Genomic DNA, 16,888 nt, shown 5'->3' on the forward strand with positions numbered 1-16,888 from the left:
AACTGTGGTCCACACAATAATTTTTGCCCACAAAAAGCAAAATCACTCGTTCAGATACCCCTACATTTGGCCCCAACAAAATTGTAGAGAGACAAATCACAATAACTCAACATCCCATTAGGTCGGAGTATCAGTCCTGTATTGAAAGCAGTCTTGAAAATGCTCTCTGGTTGCATCCTACAACAAATCAATTTGTATTGTTTTCTTTATTCCTGAATGCATCTTATAATTCTTAAATATATTGATCAATTTGTATTGTTTTCACATTTTCTGTTGTTTACTGCAGAACCTTGAGCCCTCCATTGAGTTTGATTAAAGCATCAAAGCAAATTATCATCCAAAAGGGTATGTCTACAACAATCTAAAACCAACTTTCTGCAGCTTACATCAAACATCATAGCAGAGCAACTGCTAAACATTTTATTGCTGGTCTTCCCCGTGGGGGCTAAACAATCACCAGTCGCTGATTCGTAGGCCGGGCATTGAAGTTCCCGCCAGGAAAGACTCGACGAGCGTGAGAGCTAGTTTGGGCCTGTGCAGAGGGACTTCGTGGCCTGCTCCTCGTACAGCAACAAACGTCAGGCCTTCGTATTCTTGCGTCCATCCCCCGACCTATTTCATGCATCAATTGTCGTAATTCGTTAATGAATGAATCAATGGCAAACACAAAGTAGACCGAACAGGTTCTGAACTTCTGAATCCAATCAGTTAGTTAGTCTAACCCATAGCCTTATAAACTCATATGTTCTCTCTTATTTTTCAATCTGAGACTCTTACCAGTAAGAAATGAAACCTAATCCATATGGTTGGAGAATAAAGCAAACACGAGTTAAAATGGATTGTTAGAAACTTAGAAATTAGAATACCTGTCCATTATCATACCAAGGGCGCCAGGGGCTAACAGTGGGAAGTTTGAGGGCGTCTATGCTGTAACGTGTCGATGTGACAGGGATTACAGCGTCTGTATCGCCACTGTTATCGAAAAAACGAAAAAATTGTCACAAAATAGTTGTAAAAATCGCTTCAGTACTCAAGTCACGCTGTTTTAAGGAATGCCAAGAAACTAGTATAAACAAAAGACAATTTAGCCTTTTTCTCCTGCAGCTCGTGATGTGTTACCATACTCGTTTTAACTTCATCAAGTTCTAAAAGCAGTTTTGCCCTTAACGAAAGTAACACTTTAAGATGTGTCGGGAATTAGACAGGTATAAGCTTACTAGGATACGTTTTGGGAGAGCATCAGAGACGAGTCGAGTTCTAGAGGAAAACCTGAATATCCAAATGCGAAGCCCTGCACTTATAAGTTCTTGATAGACGTCCAACACAGTCGTAGGAGAATCCTTCCAAAAATCATATACCTCATCGCTGCAAAAAGGTAGTAAAACTAAAATATTCAGGGATATTAAGTAGGGAGAAACTTCTGAACAGAAGGTCGATTTTTAACTTTACACAAATTCTAGGTAAGTACAAATTCACGTCTGGCAACGCAAATGTAAACAATTAGGCAGTCTTCATAAGTCGGTTTGATGCAACAACAGTATCAAATAAAAGCTTGGACGTCACGAATACCACGGATAGACAACCGGTGAACACAAAGTGGACCAAACCAGGCTCTAATACCATGTCATAACTAACATTGGGCCAAAGTCACTCAACTGGTCTGTAATGCACATAAGCCAAACCACACTAAAAGACTGAATCCAACCAATTAGGCGATTAGCTAGTCTAACCATGGCCTTATGCAATGTAGGACTCTTAACAATTAACATATACCAACAGCCATCAATGCCTCAGAAGCAATGTTCCATAGAATAGATTCCGCTAAAGTGCATAAATGTGTTACCGAAGCTCAAGTGGCAGTGACAACTATGATATGTCATATGGTATACTTTCATTTATAACTTGCTTAGTGCTTAATGATTTTGTTTAGCATATACGTTTTTCATGATATGAAATATGGCCCCATGTTTAATACATAGAGTATGCTAAAGTGGAATTCGAACAATAAGAATCTCCTTCATTCCTCCAATTCAAAATCTTATCTGCAGATAAAAGTACCTGCAGGTTACCCATTTGAACGAGGAATTTGTGATATGAACATGAAGAGCCTTCTGAACTTCGGGAAGGTTGAAGTAGATAATTGAGTGCCTCTCTGTGCAGGGATCGTAGATTCTCCTCAGAAGACCAACCTTCTTCTGTCAAAATAATAACTCCAATGAAGAAAGAATCAAACAGAGATATGTCAACAGGTAAGCATAAGCCTAATAAAACGGGATTTTTTCGAGATCTCTGGCAAGGAAACAGAATAAATCCGAAATGAAATCCCTATTGTGAGTAAACCGGGTACGAGTATGTAATGTAATTATAAAGATAAACCATAAGCATGGTCATCTGGACTTACATCACTTCTTTTTAACACCCTGCTCATTAGACTAAAACTTTCTGTACATGTCGGGGTGAAGATGCTGTAGGTATCGATATTTCCTAGTTCGTCACTAGCAGTATCTAAAACCTTATCGCACTCCTCCGAGGGGTGGACAAACGATTGGTGGTCACACAAAAGATTCGCCTGCTTAAACGTTTGATCAGAAATCAAACCAGATGCCCACATAAACTGAAAAAGACCCAAGTGGTCGTGGTAGTCATCAGTCAAAGCATTTCCCACCTGTAACAAGCAGACAACTTTTATTCAGTCATGAAAATGATCGCAACTGTTTCATTCTTGGGTTTTTCGTTTTTCATTTGCCAGGGCGAGAACCATACCATGAAACCCTTTAAGTTGATCACAATGTCTTTTGCATTAGCGTTGTGCTTCACAATGGCCTGACTTAGCTGAGGAACATAATGCCCTGAAAAAAAAAGCAACCGATAATCATAGTAGCTCACCTAATTGAGCAATTAGAGTAGGGAAAAGTATCTTTGTTCGTCCAAGCTTTAAATGAACATGGAAAATAGTCGAAGCTTTTAAAAAAAACAAGGCTTTTCAAGAAGCTAGCTGTTCCTAGACCCGGGAGGGCTATACGAAAACCTTGCAAGGGAAATCGGGAGTTTGTGGTTTTTATGCATTAATTTCACTTGTTTTTCACACAATACTTTAGCATTCAATAACGAGGATACAAGTAACTCACCGGCATAGCTCTCTCCTGTGATATAAAACTCCCTCCCTTTATATTGTGGGAACCTTTCGAACCAATTTAGTAAAAACTCTAGCGAATCCTCAGCTGTAACACAAAAAGTTGACGATTATCACTGCATTCTTGCAAACAAAAATAGAAAATATAGCCTGGAGAAGATAAGGTTTAAAGTGCTACCTGTCCTTTTATCGCCATTAGTAAGAATATCAGAGGAAGTATTCGAATACGAGTAGCCAACCCCCACGGGAGAGTCAACAAACAATAGATTTGCAGCTGCAGAACAAAAATTTAAAACAGAAAAGGTTTGGCCAATTCTCCTCACAAATCACCAAAACAATCATCATCATATGCTTCTCAATTATTACATTTCTCAGCAACAAAGACAACTAAATTCAAAAAAATTAGTTTCGAGTTACTACACTCTAGATTGTAGTTCTAATGTGATCAAAAGGAGGGGGGTTTGGATAACTATATACCTAAGTTCCAAGAGTAAGGATTCCAGTATAGGGTCTTTCCATCTTTCTCAACATGAAAAGGCCCAACTTCCTCACCCAATCCAAAAGCAATTGATGAACATCCAGGCCCTGCAAGACCACCAAAATGTCAGTGAAATCTGCATTTACCATTCACAAAATTAAACCACACATGTACTGGTAAGATTCAAGATTCATAAAAATGACTTTAACTCTATACTTTTTGTAATCAATCCAAAAAGACATGATCTTTCTCATAAACAACACAGCTTCTTCAAGAAAACAAAAAGGTGGAGCCTTTCTTATCAACACAAGGCAAAAACACCCTCCAAAATACTAGCAATGAGAGGGAAAACAGAAAAACAGAAAGGTGTATACCTCCATTGAGCCAAAGAACAATAGGCTTAGAAGAAGGGTCCTCCACAGCCTCAAAGAACCAATAGAAAAGTGCTCTCCCAGACTCCTGGTTCACAGTCACATACCCAGAATACTGTTCAAAGCTGACATTGAAGCCAAGCCCTGGCAAATCCAAGACTGCGTCCAGTTTTTGCTGGGCATTTGGATCCACAGAAGAAGACCCTTTCCCACCATCAATACTGGTGGCCAGGAGAAGCACAAAGAGAAGGCAACCCCAGCTCAGGGCAGACATTTCCAGTGGAATTTTGGTGAGACACAACAACAAATAATGAACAGTCAATCCCCCTTTCTTGAATCTTGATGAATCGGATTGTATGAAGACTATATAATAAGAAAGAGAGTTGTTATGAGTCTTTGTTAAAGGTGACCTGGGATAATTTAAAAAAAGCAAAAAGCCATGGAGTTTAGTGTTGATATTTTTGTTTGTCGTACCCACAAGTCCAGAATGCTCCTTCTCAGTTTCTCAGTAGTCAGGATTTAAGCATGTTGAAAAAGTAGCTTTCATATGTATAATAATGCACTTCTGCCCCCATTTGCTTCTGGCCCTAGTTTGGGTTCATTTTTACGGGCAAATTATTCCGTGGACCCGGGACTCGGCCCACCTTGTAAGGCGATTCGGGTCTAAAACGTCAGATATTCAATATTTACAATTTACCTTTTGAAAATTTACAATTTGTATAATATGAATACATAATGTTATATATATGTAATTGATTATCTTGTTTTACATTCAAAACTTACTTTCAAATACTGGAACCAATTTCAATACTAGAAATACACAATTTAATTTTTTTTAAATTTAGTACAATTATTATTTGTTTTGACTTAGAAACACAATTTACATTCTGAAAGTTTACATTCCAATACTAAAAATACACAATTCAATGTCGTTAAGACCATGGTCCACCTCCACCTTGCAAGGTGGACCTGGTCCATGGTATAACAATTGATTTCTACCACCAATATTAACTACCCGTTTGGTTCATATAAAATATTTGACGAATGAAATTGAAATTTCATTAAAAAAAAATTATCAGACGATTAATTACATTTTGTTTGGTTGGTGAAAAATAAAATATTAGAAAAATATTGATTTTGTTGTTAGGTTGAGTTTGGGATTGTAAGGAATAATGATTATAAAGACCATTATACCTTATATACCATACACAAGAACAACAATAATACTACGTAACAATAATGAATAAGGGCAAAATTGTCTTACTAGTTTTCCATAAAAACTTTTTTCATTGAAAACAAAATACCAAAGGTGAGCTGAAAAATGTTTTCTGTAAACCAAACGGAGGAAAATTCAATTTTCCTCAAATCTAAGGAAAACTTTTTTCCTTGGAACAAAATTTCATCCAACCAAACACCCCTAAGAGTTCGGGCTAATGTTATAATTTTTCATACAAATATATACAATTTAGTGTTAAGTCTTAAAAATAAATTCATTCAATTTGTCTTTTGACAAATTTTTTTTTGTGGACTATGAATAAAAAATATATTTTTTAACATGTTAAAGGTACATTATTTATGTATTGAAGGTACATTATTTGATAGTATACAAAATAATGTAACTTCAATATATTAAAAATATATCTTTTATTCATAGTCTACATAGTTATATGTACCATGGTCCATAGAATTTTGCTTGTTTATTTCTTCTTTTTTTTTTTTTTGAAAAATTTCTTCATTGGTGCTAGCTATAAGTAGTTTTTTTTTTTTTTTTTTTTGAAAATATGTGATAGTATAATTGATGACGAAAAATACTATTTTACTATAATTCAAGAAAAAAATTGTCTACTTGTATCCTTGAAAATATATCCTTTTAACATGTAAATTTTTTTGAGTACCTTTTAACATGTAATTTAATTACATTGATTAGTTAGTAGCAAATGAGAAAAAGTTTACTATGCATACTCTCAAATTCTATTCTATTACTTTTGCTCCCTAAAGTGACAAACAAGAATTGGTTATTTTCATCATGTGAGTCCACATAAAAACGTTTACATCAAGAACATGTGAAAGGGAGTAAAACTTGTACCATTTGTGTCTCTCCTCGAGTAAAAGCCACAGAATCGAATCTCCGGTGGTGGAGTATTGACTCTTTGAGCATGGAGAAAGTATATATAATAGATACTATTTCGTAATCCATTTGAAGAGCATCTCTCTCAAAGATGCAGTTGTGTATACATGGTTAAATTTTGGAAATTTGTTTAAAGAAAATAAACATTATTTTTACTTGATTAGGGTTGTTGCTCGGAGATATTAGTTAAAAATAAAATATACATAGGTATAAGGATCCCACTCTTTCATAAGGACCCGAGAAAAAGAATCAAATCCATAACTTTTTGATACAAAAAATCATGTTTCACTAAGTTAACTACATCTTTCATGGTTATATTAGCCATTTTAAAGTACATAAGATACAATCATTATTGTGTAGACCATACTATCAAATAATACACTTTTAATATATTAGAAATGTACATTGTATTTAAGAAAAATATATTATTTAAATACTAAAAATATATTATTTTTATCTATTATATATCCAATACACGAATAATGTGTGGACCAATAATTTGCGCATAAAATATGGTTGCAATTGAGTAATTGAGACGCTTTCACAAAATCATGAGAAGAACAAGGAAACAATAATTTGTTATACTATTTTCAAAATAATAATAACAATAATAATAATAATAATAATAATAATAATAATAATAATAATAATAATTTGTTATACTCTGTAGTCTGTAATCACACTCACTGTAATTGTACGCAATGAATTTATGCACGCTGTCCGCCTGTCTCTATTTTTGAAATTGAAGTCAACTTTATAAAACTTTATTGTACGGATGACTAAATAATTTTTTCTTCACTTTATTATCGAAATGGTCCCCGACTATTGCGAAATTATTAATTTAGTTTTTGATAATTTTTCATGTCTAATTAAGTCTCTCGACTTTGAAAAATTTAACCAATTTGATCTTCCGTTTATTTTGTCATTAAACATCCGTTACATCAATACCAAATTGGTAATTTTGCAATAATCAATGAACCATTTCAGTGAAAACTTAATTACTAATTTGGTCCCTTGACTATAGCAAAATTACTAATTTGATTCCGATTTAACGGATGTTTAACGGCAAAAAAAATGAAGGATCAAATTGGTTAAATTGTTCAAAGTCGAGGAACTTAATTGGGCACGATTGAGGATCAAATTAGTAATTTCGTAATAGCCGAAGGACCATTTTGATAATAAACTTTTTTTTCTTTTTAAGGGCAGAGATAAAATAAAAAAAAAGTTGGGTAAATAATACTCCGTAATGTTTTGTTAATAATTAAAATTATCTAGCTGATGGCATTGCTGCTACTTTCCAGAAGGAAGGTTGCAGGTTTGAGTCCCATCCCAGTTTAGAGGTGACATAATTGTTGAATAGATATTATAAATAGATTTAATGTTGTAAAAATTGGCCTAGATGACCGTCTAGGCGCAAGGTGATTTTAACCCTAGGCGGTTTTTAGTTGGCTGACTGACTAGGCGCCAACTCGGTCGAGTTGAGTGCCTAACTCGACCGAGTCGGTGTCCAACTTGGGCGAGTGATTTTTTTTGCCTGCTCGGCTACTCCTTTTTTATATTTCTCCAGCTATGTGATCAACTAACCATCTAACGTATGCAGTTGACTACTCTAGGAGATTATAACAGTCTAATAACTCCTAGCCCTGATTGAAAAAACTGGAGACAATACACTCGGATTACTCGGTCGCCTAAGCGTTAGGCGCCCTCGAATGCCTGACTAGCACCTAGCGCCTTTTGCATCATTGAATAGATTAGGGTGAACTCAAAAAAAAAAAAAAATCTATACTTGGCAGGAAATTAAATAAAATTTAATAAAAAAAAACTAATTTTTATTAGGTAAGCATGGAAAAGAAATATAGATAAAACCCAACGAAAGCCAATAGGTCACTTTTACTGGAGTCAAACTTTAAACATTGTAGTTACCAAGCCAACAACCCAATCAACTTGGTTGGGATTGCCTTCTTAGTCTCCTTGACTTTTGAACTTATCCAAATTAATAAGAAAGAAGAAACCAATGGAAGTCTGTTGTGATTCGGCAGTCCAGAGTGAAGCTTCGCACGGCTTAAGGTTGTTCGAGCCGATCCCAGTTGGTTCTTGCGTAGTTACGGTAGTTTCGACGAAAACAAGTGAAGGACATGCGACCACAATAAATATTAATTCTAATTAATTAGTAAAACTAATTCTAAAATATTCTAACAGTTCATGTGGCCATAACAAAGTCATTCTATAAATGTTGACTAAACTCCAATCTAGATTTGTGACAAATCTTTGACACCTTACATGTTGACAACTCTCGAATTCAATATATAATGTACTCGCCAAGGCCTTGTGGTTTAGTGACACCAAGTTACACTTCCATTTTGAATTCAATATATAATCCTAATAATTTCTTATCTTATCCATTTTGAATCATACTACACTTTGTGTTTTGTATTAATATAATAACATCATAATTTTGCATTTTACTCTTAAAAAAATGATAAGAAATTTTGTTTAGTGTTGAAAGCTTTATAAATCCCAAAAATTGCAAGATTGGGGATTTGGTTAGCTCATTTGAAATTATCATACACAGAGAGAGAGAGAGAGAAGCAACAAGAGTGGCCAAAGGGACACAATAAACTAGAGTGGCCAAGGATCAAATAGGGCTAACTACACCCCTTAATTTTAATTTTTCCAAGAACAACAGAACATTCATAAGGAGAAAACACAGCAATAGAGTGGTAAATAACAATGAAGATCTAGTTTATTCAAGGAAGAGGGTTTAACTGCTGGGAATTAGGCGAAATCGTTTATCATTCGATAAAAGAGAGTTTATAGATAGATGCAGCTCTCACCCTCCCCATTAAAAGAACTCAGTGCCGCTTATTCCCTGTTGCTACTTCCCAAGCCTGTAAGACGTGGTTCACTATTTCCTCAACCCCGACACCATGTTTCACCTGCATTTGAACGATATGTGTAGCGTCAGGATCAAACGCTTATCACTACGCCAAAAGTTATAGCTCGCAGCTTACCACTGTCACATTTCGAGAGGCAGAGTGTTGGACTTGGCCTTTCAGGCCTCTGCCCAACAATACCCTAGCCACCTGGTGCTGGACTTGGGCCTTCACCGGCCTTCGCCCAATTACACATTGAGTATTGTTAATAGTCGTTTGGAAGACAAGTTCCGTTCATCTTGACAGGCGGTTTCAATTCATTTCATTAAGGTTGTTTTATGATTCATGGTAACCTCTGCATCTGTTAAATTCACAGTGTTCATATTGTGCCAATTCTACCGATTCTATCATACATTAACACTAGTAAGGATTCGTTTGCTCATAGCTAGGTTAACCGCATATGGAAACTTTAGAATGGAAATCTCGGGCAATGAAAGTAAAATTATGCAACACTACATACAAAAAAAATATAGATACGAAACAAACCTGAGCAAAAACAAACGGGCCACCATCCCGCATTCGAAGTGCATCCCGCTCCATAACAGACAGATCAGCTCCAATAGCTGGTGCTATATCAGTCTTGTTTATAACCTAAGATTTCCAGTGATTCAAGAACGACTAAATTAAGAGTATGTACAGCGGGTTTGAATCAGCTCAAGGATCAACTAAAAGCTAAAAGGATAAGATCATAAGAGTCGAGCAAACCACATACAAGGAGGTCAGCTTGGGTAATGCCTGGACCGCCTTTTCGCGGGATTTTATCACCTCCGGATACATCAATTATGTAGATGATATAGTCGGCCAGCTCCCTACTGAAGTTTGCAGCTAGATTGTCTACAACCAAACATAATAGTAAAATCACAATAACGCCTCGAGCCCTCGAGTGTAATAAAAAAACGAACCAAGGTAGTAGTAGCATTTTAGTGCTATACAAAAACGTATACACTGCAAATTACCTCCACCAGATTCACACAGCAGGATATCGGTTTTAAACAAGTTCGAAAGCTCTTCTAGAGGCCCGAGATTAATGCTAATATCTTCCCTAATTGCTGCGTGTGGGCAGCCTCCTGTTTCCACCGCACGAATCCTTTCCTCGGGAAGTGCTCCGTGTTTTATCAAGAACTCTCCATCCTCCTTCGTGAATATATCATTCGTCACCTAAAATCAAACATTTTTTAGTTCGTTAGAGATTCGTTTAACCTTATTACACTAGACACGGGCTAGGAGCTACAATCATCAAACTTGTAGAAAACCTAAAACGAGAAGTAGAATACATACTGCTGCAAGACTGTATCTATCCCTCAATAATTTGCACAATGCCAGCATCAAAGCCGTTTTCCTGCAACCCAAACAAAAATCAAGCACAATACCAAAAGAAAATGCAGATAATTAACACAACCAAATTAATCAAAGCCTCTAAACTTTCAAACTGTGGCCAGATTCTGAAAGAGTGAAAGAATCCCTCTTTTTTTTTTTTTCCTGCCTAACACTCAAGAAGAGTTGAAAATCTATGCTAAAGTAGCCCAATCCAGAAACCATTTAATGAGATTGCAGAAAAATTAACTACAGAATCTCATTCAAACAAAAGAACTGAACTTTATTGGAAATTTCCAATTCATTTAAACAAGCCAAGCCACATTAAATATCCACATAAATAACTTAAAAAGGGAAATAGATAGGGAATACTAGGACCCATTTCAAGAATAAATTAAGAAATGAAGAGCAAAAGAGTTGAAATAGAGGGGAAATAGAAAATACCCAGTTCCAACAGGGCCACCAATCCCTACAGTGAAGGCTCTTTCATTGAAATCCCTGTTGCTTAGAGGGGGTGCTCTTCTGCTGAAGTAGCCAGGGGAGTAAATGGGTTCATGGGAATGAGGTGCCAGTCCATCATGGCTATGGTACACCTTCCCATCTGCCCCAACCCATGAATCCCTACAGCAATTCAAGAAACCATAAACTAAAGTAAAAATGTGAACTTTAATTGCAGAGAAGAAAAATAGTACTCATGGCTATGGTGATGATGATGGTCATGGTCATGGTCATGATGATGATGATCTTGAGAAGCCATTTGAGTCTTGGTGAGTGAATCTGAAGAGTATCAGAAATTGAGACTTAACACTATCTATCACAGTATCTATACAGAAGGAAAAGATGTCTTTGGGATGGGGCTGAAGTGTAATACTTAAAAGAATGAGGGTTCATGTTTTATTATCACAATATCTCTTCCTTACCCTCATATTTTTCTTTTATTTAAATTTTCACCCGCCAATTTTAGTTTATTGCATTGAGTGATTACTAATATGCCTTGATGAAATTAGTTCTAGTTTATAGGTATAAAACAGTGATTTTAGAGAATGTATTTTGTGTTATAAACCTCCTACTTACTATATATAAAGTTTTTTCACCGAGCTACTTCAGCAATTTGGGTGAAAAACACAGTAATTTAGAGCATTTTTTATTAGACGTCATTATACTTAACTTTTATATAAGTTTAGATATACGTAAAGAAACAAATATGCAAATTATATTATTTCTTGTTCTATTATTACAATCAAAAGCATTTGCAAACACCTATGTACAATAATACAAACACCACCTATATGTCCTATCTATGTCATAGGCCAACATTGAAGTGCATGCCTCAAATGACACATGCTTATTTTATAAAGTCCCAATATCAACACTTTGTTAATATAATTCATCAAATTTAATAAAAAAAAAAAAAACCCCAAATTGGATTAAGATATATCCATAATCCAACCATGATCCATTCCACATTTGATGCATGCACTTCAATGCTGGCCTTCAAAAAACCCACCAAAACACATCACAGAGCACAAAGATCAAAGGTTGCAGATCAGTGTAACATAAAAATGATAACAACACCTTGACCTGAATAGGGCTTAACTAAATTAGTCTCGTCCCGTAAAATGCGGATACCAGTAAACACAACAACTCATGATCATGTTTGCTGATGAAACCATTTCTTGATCATATTTGCCACGAATACGACTTAATCAAGACTAGACTGAATTAGTCTTGTTCTGTGAAATGCAGATAACCAGTAAACACAACAACTCATGATCATGTTTGCCATGAATACGACTGAACCAAAACTCAACTAAATTAGTTTTGTCCTGTGAAATGCGGATACCAGTAAACACAACAAGGTGACCTGATCATGTTTGCTGAAACAATTTCTTGAGAGCTGTGCTTCTAGAAAAGTAAGTCCCAAGTGCATTGCTCTTCCTACATGGCTCAACCAGGACAAGTTCCTTTCCTCTACTGTCACTATGAGGAACAACAATGAGTTGAGTTGGTGTGGCAACACTTGCAGTGGTGTTGGCTCCATTGCCAACCACCACACCACTACCTTGCTTTTGAATGTACTCCCATTTGTCTTGGAAAAGATAGAAAAACCCCATGAAAGATAATTGTGCTGTGAAAATTATGGTCCAAAGGCTTATACTCTTTGATGTCTTCTCATGGTAGGCTTTCAAGCCTGTGTAGGTGTTGATAATTCCTGCCAAACATAATGTTGTTCCAAATAACCAATGGAAGAAGTACCAAACACTTCTCCCCTTTACTCCCCTACATTAAAAAATTCGAATTTTAAAATCCGTCACTTTTAAGATGCTTTCATTTTGAGCTATTTAAAATCGAATTCAAACTAGGTCAAATTAATATTCGGTGAGATCTGGATAAAAAAAATCAATTAAAAAATTTAAATAGTAATAAGAGTAAACATGAAAATTTGATTTTTGCTCGTTGTTGTTAATATGAGACAGACATTTCTAATTTTCTTGTGAGCTCCGATATAAGACTGGATCTTACTTTTGTTTACTACCATGTTGACACTCAAACTTTGTCAAATAAACTTATTGGAACATTGAAAATGCTAGTGCAATATAAGGATTGGAGGGGAAGATGAAATCAAATTTTCATGTTTACCCCTACTTTTTGAGCTTTTTAATTTCTTTTTTTATATTGATTTTTCATCTAAAAGTAACAAAATATTAATGAAAATTATCAAAACTGTCACTTCGAGAATAACGAAAAGACAAAAAATAATCATGACAATAATTGATTAACTAAATCTATATTTGAGATATATCTTAGAGACCAAAGATGTCATTTTTTCTTACATTAAATTACATACAACAAATTTTTTTACTCATAACTTAAGATGGGTGTCTGACCTCAACCAACGAGTTGAGTGTCATTGTGTTTAGGTATTAGTTAATTGTGAAAAAAATAAGTGAATTATAGTTACCTCTTAGGGCGACGAAATCCCATGACGAGTTGCACATAAATGGCTACATAAAGTGCTAAACCTATTCTTTGGTGATTGTTGTTGAATGTGTTGTCAAAGCTTTTGATGGATAATACTGCTCCAGCAGTAGCTACTAGCACTGAAACCACCTTTTTTTCCATTCACCAAACCAGCCAATCCAATAAATAGAAGAAAAAAAATCAACTAAATTTAGAACAAAAAAAAACATTAAAAAAATAACTTTTTGAATAATTGGATGGTTAGACTGTAGTTGTCTTTAATTTATTGTTGCCTTATGCAATTGTAACTAATCATGGTCAAATTTAGCTTTCTATTTTGGATAATATTATATGCACCAAAATTTATTATTAGTTTTTCTTATTTTTCATTTATGTGACTTTATTAATTAGTGATAGATTCACCTACTAGGTAACCTAGGTTAATTTGACTCCTTGTGGTTCTTTGCCAACAAAAGTTACCAGACGGGTTCTACCTAGAACACACTGTTGAGTAATGAGTACAAACTTTTCTATAAATCAAATCTAGTAGACGAATATTAATTTAATAAAGGGAAGGTTGCACTTTAATTTCATGCACAAGTTATTGAAAAATAACACTTTTCGTCATTCAATTATACATGCATGTTATCACTTTTTATCGTCAATTATATGTGATTTTTTTTTAATCCTTGAGTTTAATTAGGATTGGGCTAAAAAAAACTACAACTAAAGGACGAAAAAAGTTATATCGTAAATAATTAATAATTAATGGATGAAAGACGATGATGATAAAATTAATTAAGGAAAATTGTTATTGAGAGCATAAAAAGTCCTTTTTACTTTTAATAAATATAAAAGTTACGTTGTAATACTTACATGCATCACATCATTTGATAAAACATTTAGTTAAGGAATTCAACCAAGTTGCATTTCTCTTTTTGTGATATCCCACCTAACTATGGTCTCACATAAAGGAGTTCAAAACTTTATACTATATCTCCAAGTCATTATGATAGTAAGCTATAATTATGCATAAAAAGATTGAGCTCATGATGATTACATGTGATTATTCAAAGTCATCATTTCATTACAAAATTAGCTTCTTTTCCCTTTGTTCTATAGAATTTAGGAAGAATGCTACAAGCCTCAAATTGTTAATTTTCCATAAATTCATCCATTCACTACTATTTAATTAAAAAATTCATGCCATTTATATAAAATCTAATCTAAAGCAATTTATTTGTGACACGTTACATTATATTATTCAAGAAATAAAACATTCTCATGCTTAAAAATCAAGTCCTGGAAAAGATTGATTAACAAGCATAATTTTAGAGAATTGCTAATTGGGTCCTTGCTGATTTACACCGGTTATAACTCAAAATATTTTTTGAGTTGTATTCAGTATTATGAACTATCATTTAGTGCGAATCAGCATGATGACAGATTGCTACCTTGGACTTTCCTATATTATTTAGTATATTGTGAACTATATATATGGTGTAATTAAATCAACATGACTGCCGATTGATACCTTAAATTTTCCTATATTATTTTTAAAGAAAAATATGTATTAACAAAAAAAAAAAGAAAAAAAAAAAGTTACCTGTAGAATGGCATGAATATAGAAGAGGAGTTTGAGTCTTGTTTGGTTACATTCCTCCATCCTAGATAGTCTAATAGTAAGTATTCCAGCAGGCATCAAGAACCCCATTGAAGCCCACAACATAATCCCATGAACTTCAATATCAAATGTCTTCTCAGAATCCACCTGCACAACATAATAATAATTCACTGCAATTTCAGCATTTAAATTAAAACTTCATTCAAATCCAATAATTCCTAAAACCCACAAATGAACTTCATGTAAAGATATAGAAAACTGTATTATTAATGAATAATCAGCAGACTATAAATAGTGTACAAAGGAGGAGAAGTAGCAGGAAGTCACAACAAAAGCTAATCTACAGGAATACATTTAGAACATATAAATGAATATAAAAAGTGTCAACCACATATAGGCTTAACACTTCACTGTTCCCAAATTTTGAGACTCTCAGGGAGCTAGCTAGGGTGGATTGATGTACCTTGTTTACATGTTGTTTGATGCTGATTAATTGGCTGTTTTCTTGAAATTCTTGTGATGATAAGCAGGAAGTGAAAGATGGGAGAAGAAGTAGAGTGAAGAATCCAGCTGCAGTGTCAAAAACCAACAGTTTTTGAAGATAATGCATTCTTCAGATCAGTCTCCAATGTTACTAATTAAGCTGCAGATAGATTGAATTCCCAGAAATCTGCAAAAGCTGAGATGACAGACTCTCTGATTTGTATGAGATGAAGTGTGGATGGGTTGAATGGATTTGAAGGGGGTGGAGAACCCAACCACCAAAGCTTTTCTTTCTTTGTTGAGTGAGATTTGAACCTAAAACCATGAATCACTATGTCTCCAAAGGTTTTAGACTTTATGAATGACAATAAAAATTCGCAGTCACGGTCCGAGAGTGTGTACTAGGTAAATTCGACTACAATGAGGCAAACCAGCTGAGCTTAGGCTATCCATAGATGATTGGTTCAAACCAAGAAGATTAATAAACTGTTTCCACAATAGTTAAACTTGTAACATTGTGATTATCAAGCTACCAGTGATCTAATTAACTTGATTGAGTTGCCCTTTATGATATTTTTTTTTTTCAGCCCTTTGGATGGGCAATTGACTTTTTAAATGTAGGTGGTAATCATGGCATTTGTCTAGACTAGGCAAAAAGTAATTTGCAATAGCATATGATATTCAAGAAATTCCTTTTTGTATGAAGAAGCCTGCTTTGTGATGATTTATGGGAAGAGCTTGTTAGCTACTGTTTCAACACATGTACCATTGGCCTGGCCTCTCCTTGTGTTTTGACAATACTAAAGAAGAACAACAACAATGGTTATTATATTAATAAAATTAGAATTAAATGACACTATTAATAGAAATATTAATCAACATATTATAAACTATAGAATAAGTTTAGAAATAATAAAACAAAAAGAGGCAGAAATATTACAAAGAGATGCTCATATTTAGATAACATACATACATATATAGATTTACATTTTATATCTCATTTTTGCGTGTACGTCTCAAGTTAGTCAATGATAATTGGCTCAAGTTGATTCATGTATGAAGAGATTAAAATGAAACTTTGATAGCAACAAAAAATATTTGTGAAATTTATTGGACTGTCCCTCGACAAAAATATTCGAGTTTGAAGAATTTGGTTCAACCTTCTGAAATTTGGTATTGTTAAGAGACATTATAAGCACCATAATATAATTGTCCATTAATTATAATTGCAGCTAAAAAGCTGCTAATAAATCTTAATATCCAATTGGTAACGATACATCTAAACTTCACACTCGAGTCAATAGAAGGCTAGATATTTAAAGGGTCTTGGCCATTACATTGTTGTTGGTAAAAATAATAATCTCTCGCTGACTTGTCTCAAGTGTGCTCATACTCTTACACTTTGGCGCGATAGAACGGTGGAGAGATAAATTACAGTAGCTCAACAGCTTCTTATGTTGAAG

General features: G+C 34.4%; 3 protein-coding genes across 4 annotated transcripts; all 3 read right to left on the reverse strand.

Annotated features, from left to right (window-relative positions):
* Positions 1-219: 219 nt before the first annotated feature.
* LOC116024051 (serine carboxypeptidase II-2) lies at positions 220-4,465 on the reverse strand. 2 transcript variants are annotated; one of them, XM_031264959.1, is made up of 10 exons: positions 3,986-4,465; positions 3,611-3,718; positions 3,312-3,407; positions 3,129-3,221; positions 2,764-2,849; positions 2,402-2,665; positions 2,059-2,192; positions 1,270-1,365; positions 867-972; positions 220-612 (listed from the first exon to the last, which is right to left on the reverse strand). In XM_031264959.1, exons 1-10 carry the CDS (start codon positions 4,254-4,256, stop codon positions 454-456), a joined length of 1,413 nt encoding a protein of 470 aa, XP_031120819.1. In that variant the 5' UTR covers positions 4,257-4,465; the 3' UTR covers positions 220-453. The 2 variants fall into 2 exon arrangements, with proteins under 2 accessions (XP_031120819.1, XP_031120815.1); XM_031264955.1 differs by having other exon boundaries at positions 2,059-2,195; positions 3,986-4,464.
* A 4,270-nt stretch (positions 4,466-8,735) lies between these two features.
* Positions 8,736-11,187, reverse strand: LOC116024065 (urease accessory protein G). The gene is made up of 7 exons (XM_031264970.1): positions 11,050-11,187; positions 10,802-10,978; positions 10,322-10,382; positions 10,000-10,201; positions 9,756-9,877; positions 9,530-9,634; positions 8,736-9,046 (listed from the first exon to the last, which is right to left on the reverse strand). The coding sequence occupies exons 1-7, from the start codon at positions 11,112-11,114 to the stop codon at positions 8,963-8,965; spliced, it is 816 nt and encodes a 271-aa protein (XP_031120830.1). The 5' UTR covers positions 11,115-11,187; the 3' UTR covers positions 8,736-8,962.
* Positions 11,188-11,546: 359 nt separating this feature from the next.
* Positions 11,547-15,905, reverse strand: LOC116024059 (cytochrome b561 domain-containing protein At2g30890-like). The gene is made up of 4 exons (XM_031264964.1): positions 15,406-15,905; positions 14,925-15,089; positions 13,320-13,468; positions 11,547-12,637 (listed from the first exon to the last, which is right to left on the reverse strand). Exons 1-4 carry the CDS (start codon positions 15,550-15,552, stop codon positions 12,226-12,228), a joined length of 873 nt encoding a protein of 290 aa, XP_031120824.1. The 5' UTR covers positions 15,553-15,905; the 3' UTR covers positions 11,547-12,225.
* Between the last annotated feature and the right edge of the window lie 983 nt (positions 15,906-16,888).

The sequence above is a fragment of the Ipomoea triloba genome, chromosome 1, assembly GCF_003576645.1.
Source record: "Ipomoea triloba cultivar NCNSP0323 chromosome 1, ASM357664v1".
Taxonomy (NCBI): domain Eukaryota; kingdom Viridiplantae; phylum Streptophyta; class Magnoliopsida; order Solanales; family Convolvulaceae; genus Ipomoea; species Ipomoea triloba.

Bases quoted from the DNA above. Each gene is read 5' to 3' on its own strand.
- LOC116024051 (XM_031264955.1), bottom strand. From the start codon at position 4,256: ATGTCTGCCCTGAGCTGGGGTTGCCTTCTCTTTGTGCTTCTCCTGGCC. The intron at 3,222-3,311 runs GTAGCACTTTAA...TTTGTGTTACAG, and splicing joins TAATGGCGATAAAAGGACAG to CTGAGGATTCGCTAGAGTTT. The intron at 613-866 runs GTATTCTAATTT...TGCATGAAATAG, and splicing joins CTTGGTATGATAATGGACAG to GTCGGGGGATGGACGCAAGA.
- LOC116024065 (XM_031264970.1), bottom strand. From the start codon at position 11,114: ATGGCTTCTCAAGATCATCATCATCATGACCATGACCATGACCATCAT. The intron at 9,878-9,999 runs GTAATTTGCAGT...GTTTGGTTGTAG, and splicing joins GCTGTGTGAATCTGGTGGAG to ACAATCTAGCTGCAAACTTC. The intron at 9,047-9,529 runs GTTTGTTTCGTA...GTTCAAATGCAG, and splicing joins GCCCGTTTGTTTTTGCTCAG to GTGAAACATGGTGTCGGGGT.
- LOC116024059 (XM_031264964.1), bottom strand. From the start codon at position 15,552: ATGCATTATCTTCAAAAACTGTTGGTTTTTGACACTGCAGCTGGATTC. The intron at 15,090-15,405 runs GTACATCAATCC...TATGTTGTGCAG, and splicing joins TCAAACAACATGTAAACAAG to GTGGATTCTGAGAAGACATT. The intron at 13,469-14,924 runs GTAACTTTTTTT...ATGGAAAAAAAG, and splicing joins ATATTCATGCCATTCTACAG to GTGGTTTCAGTGCTAGTAGC.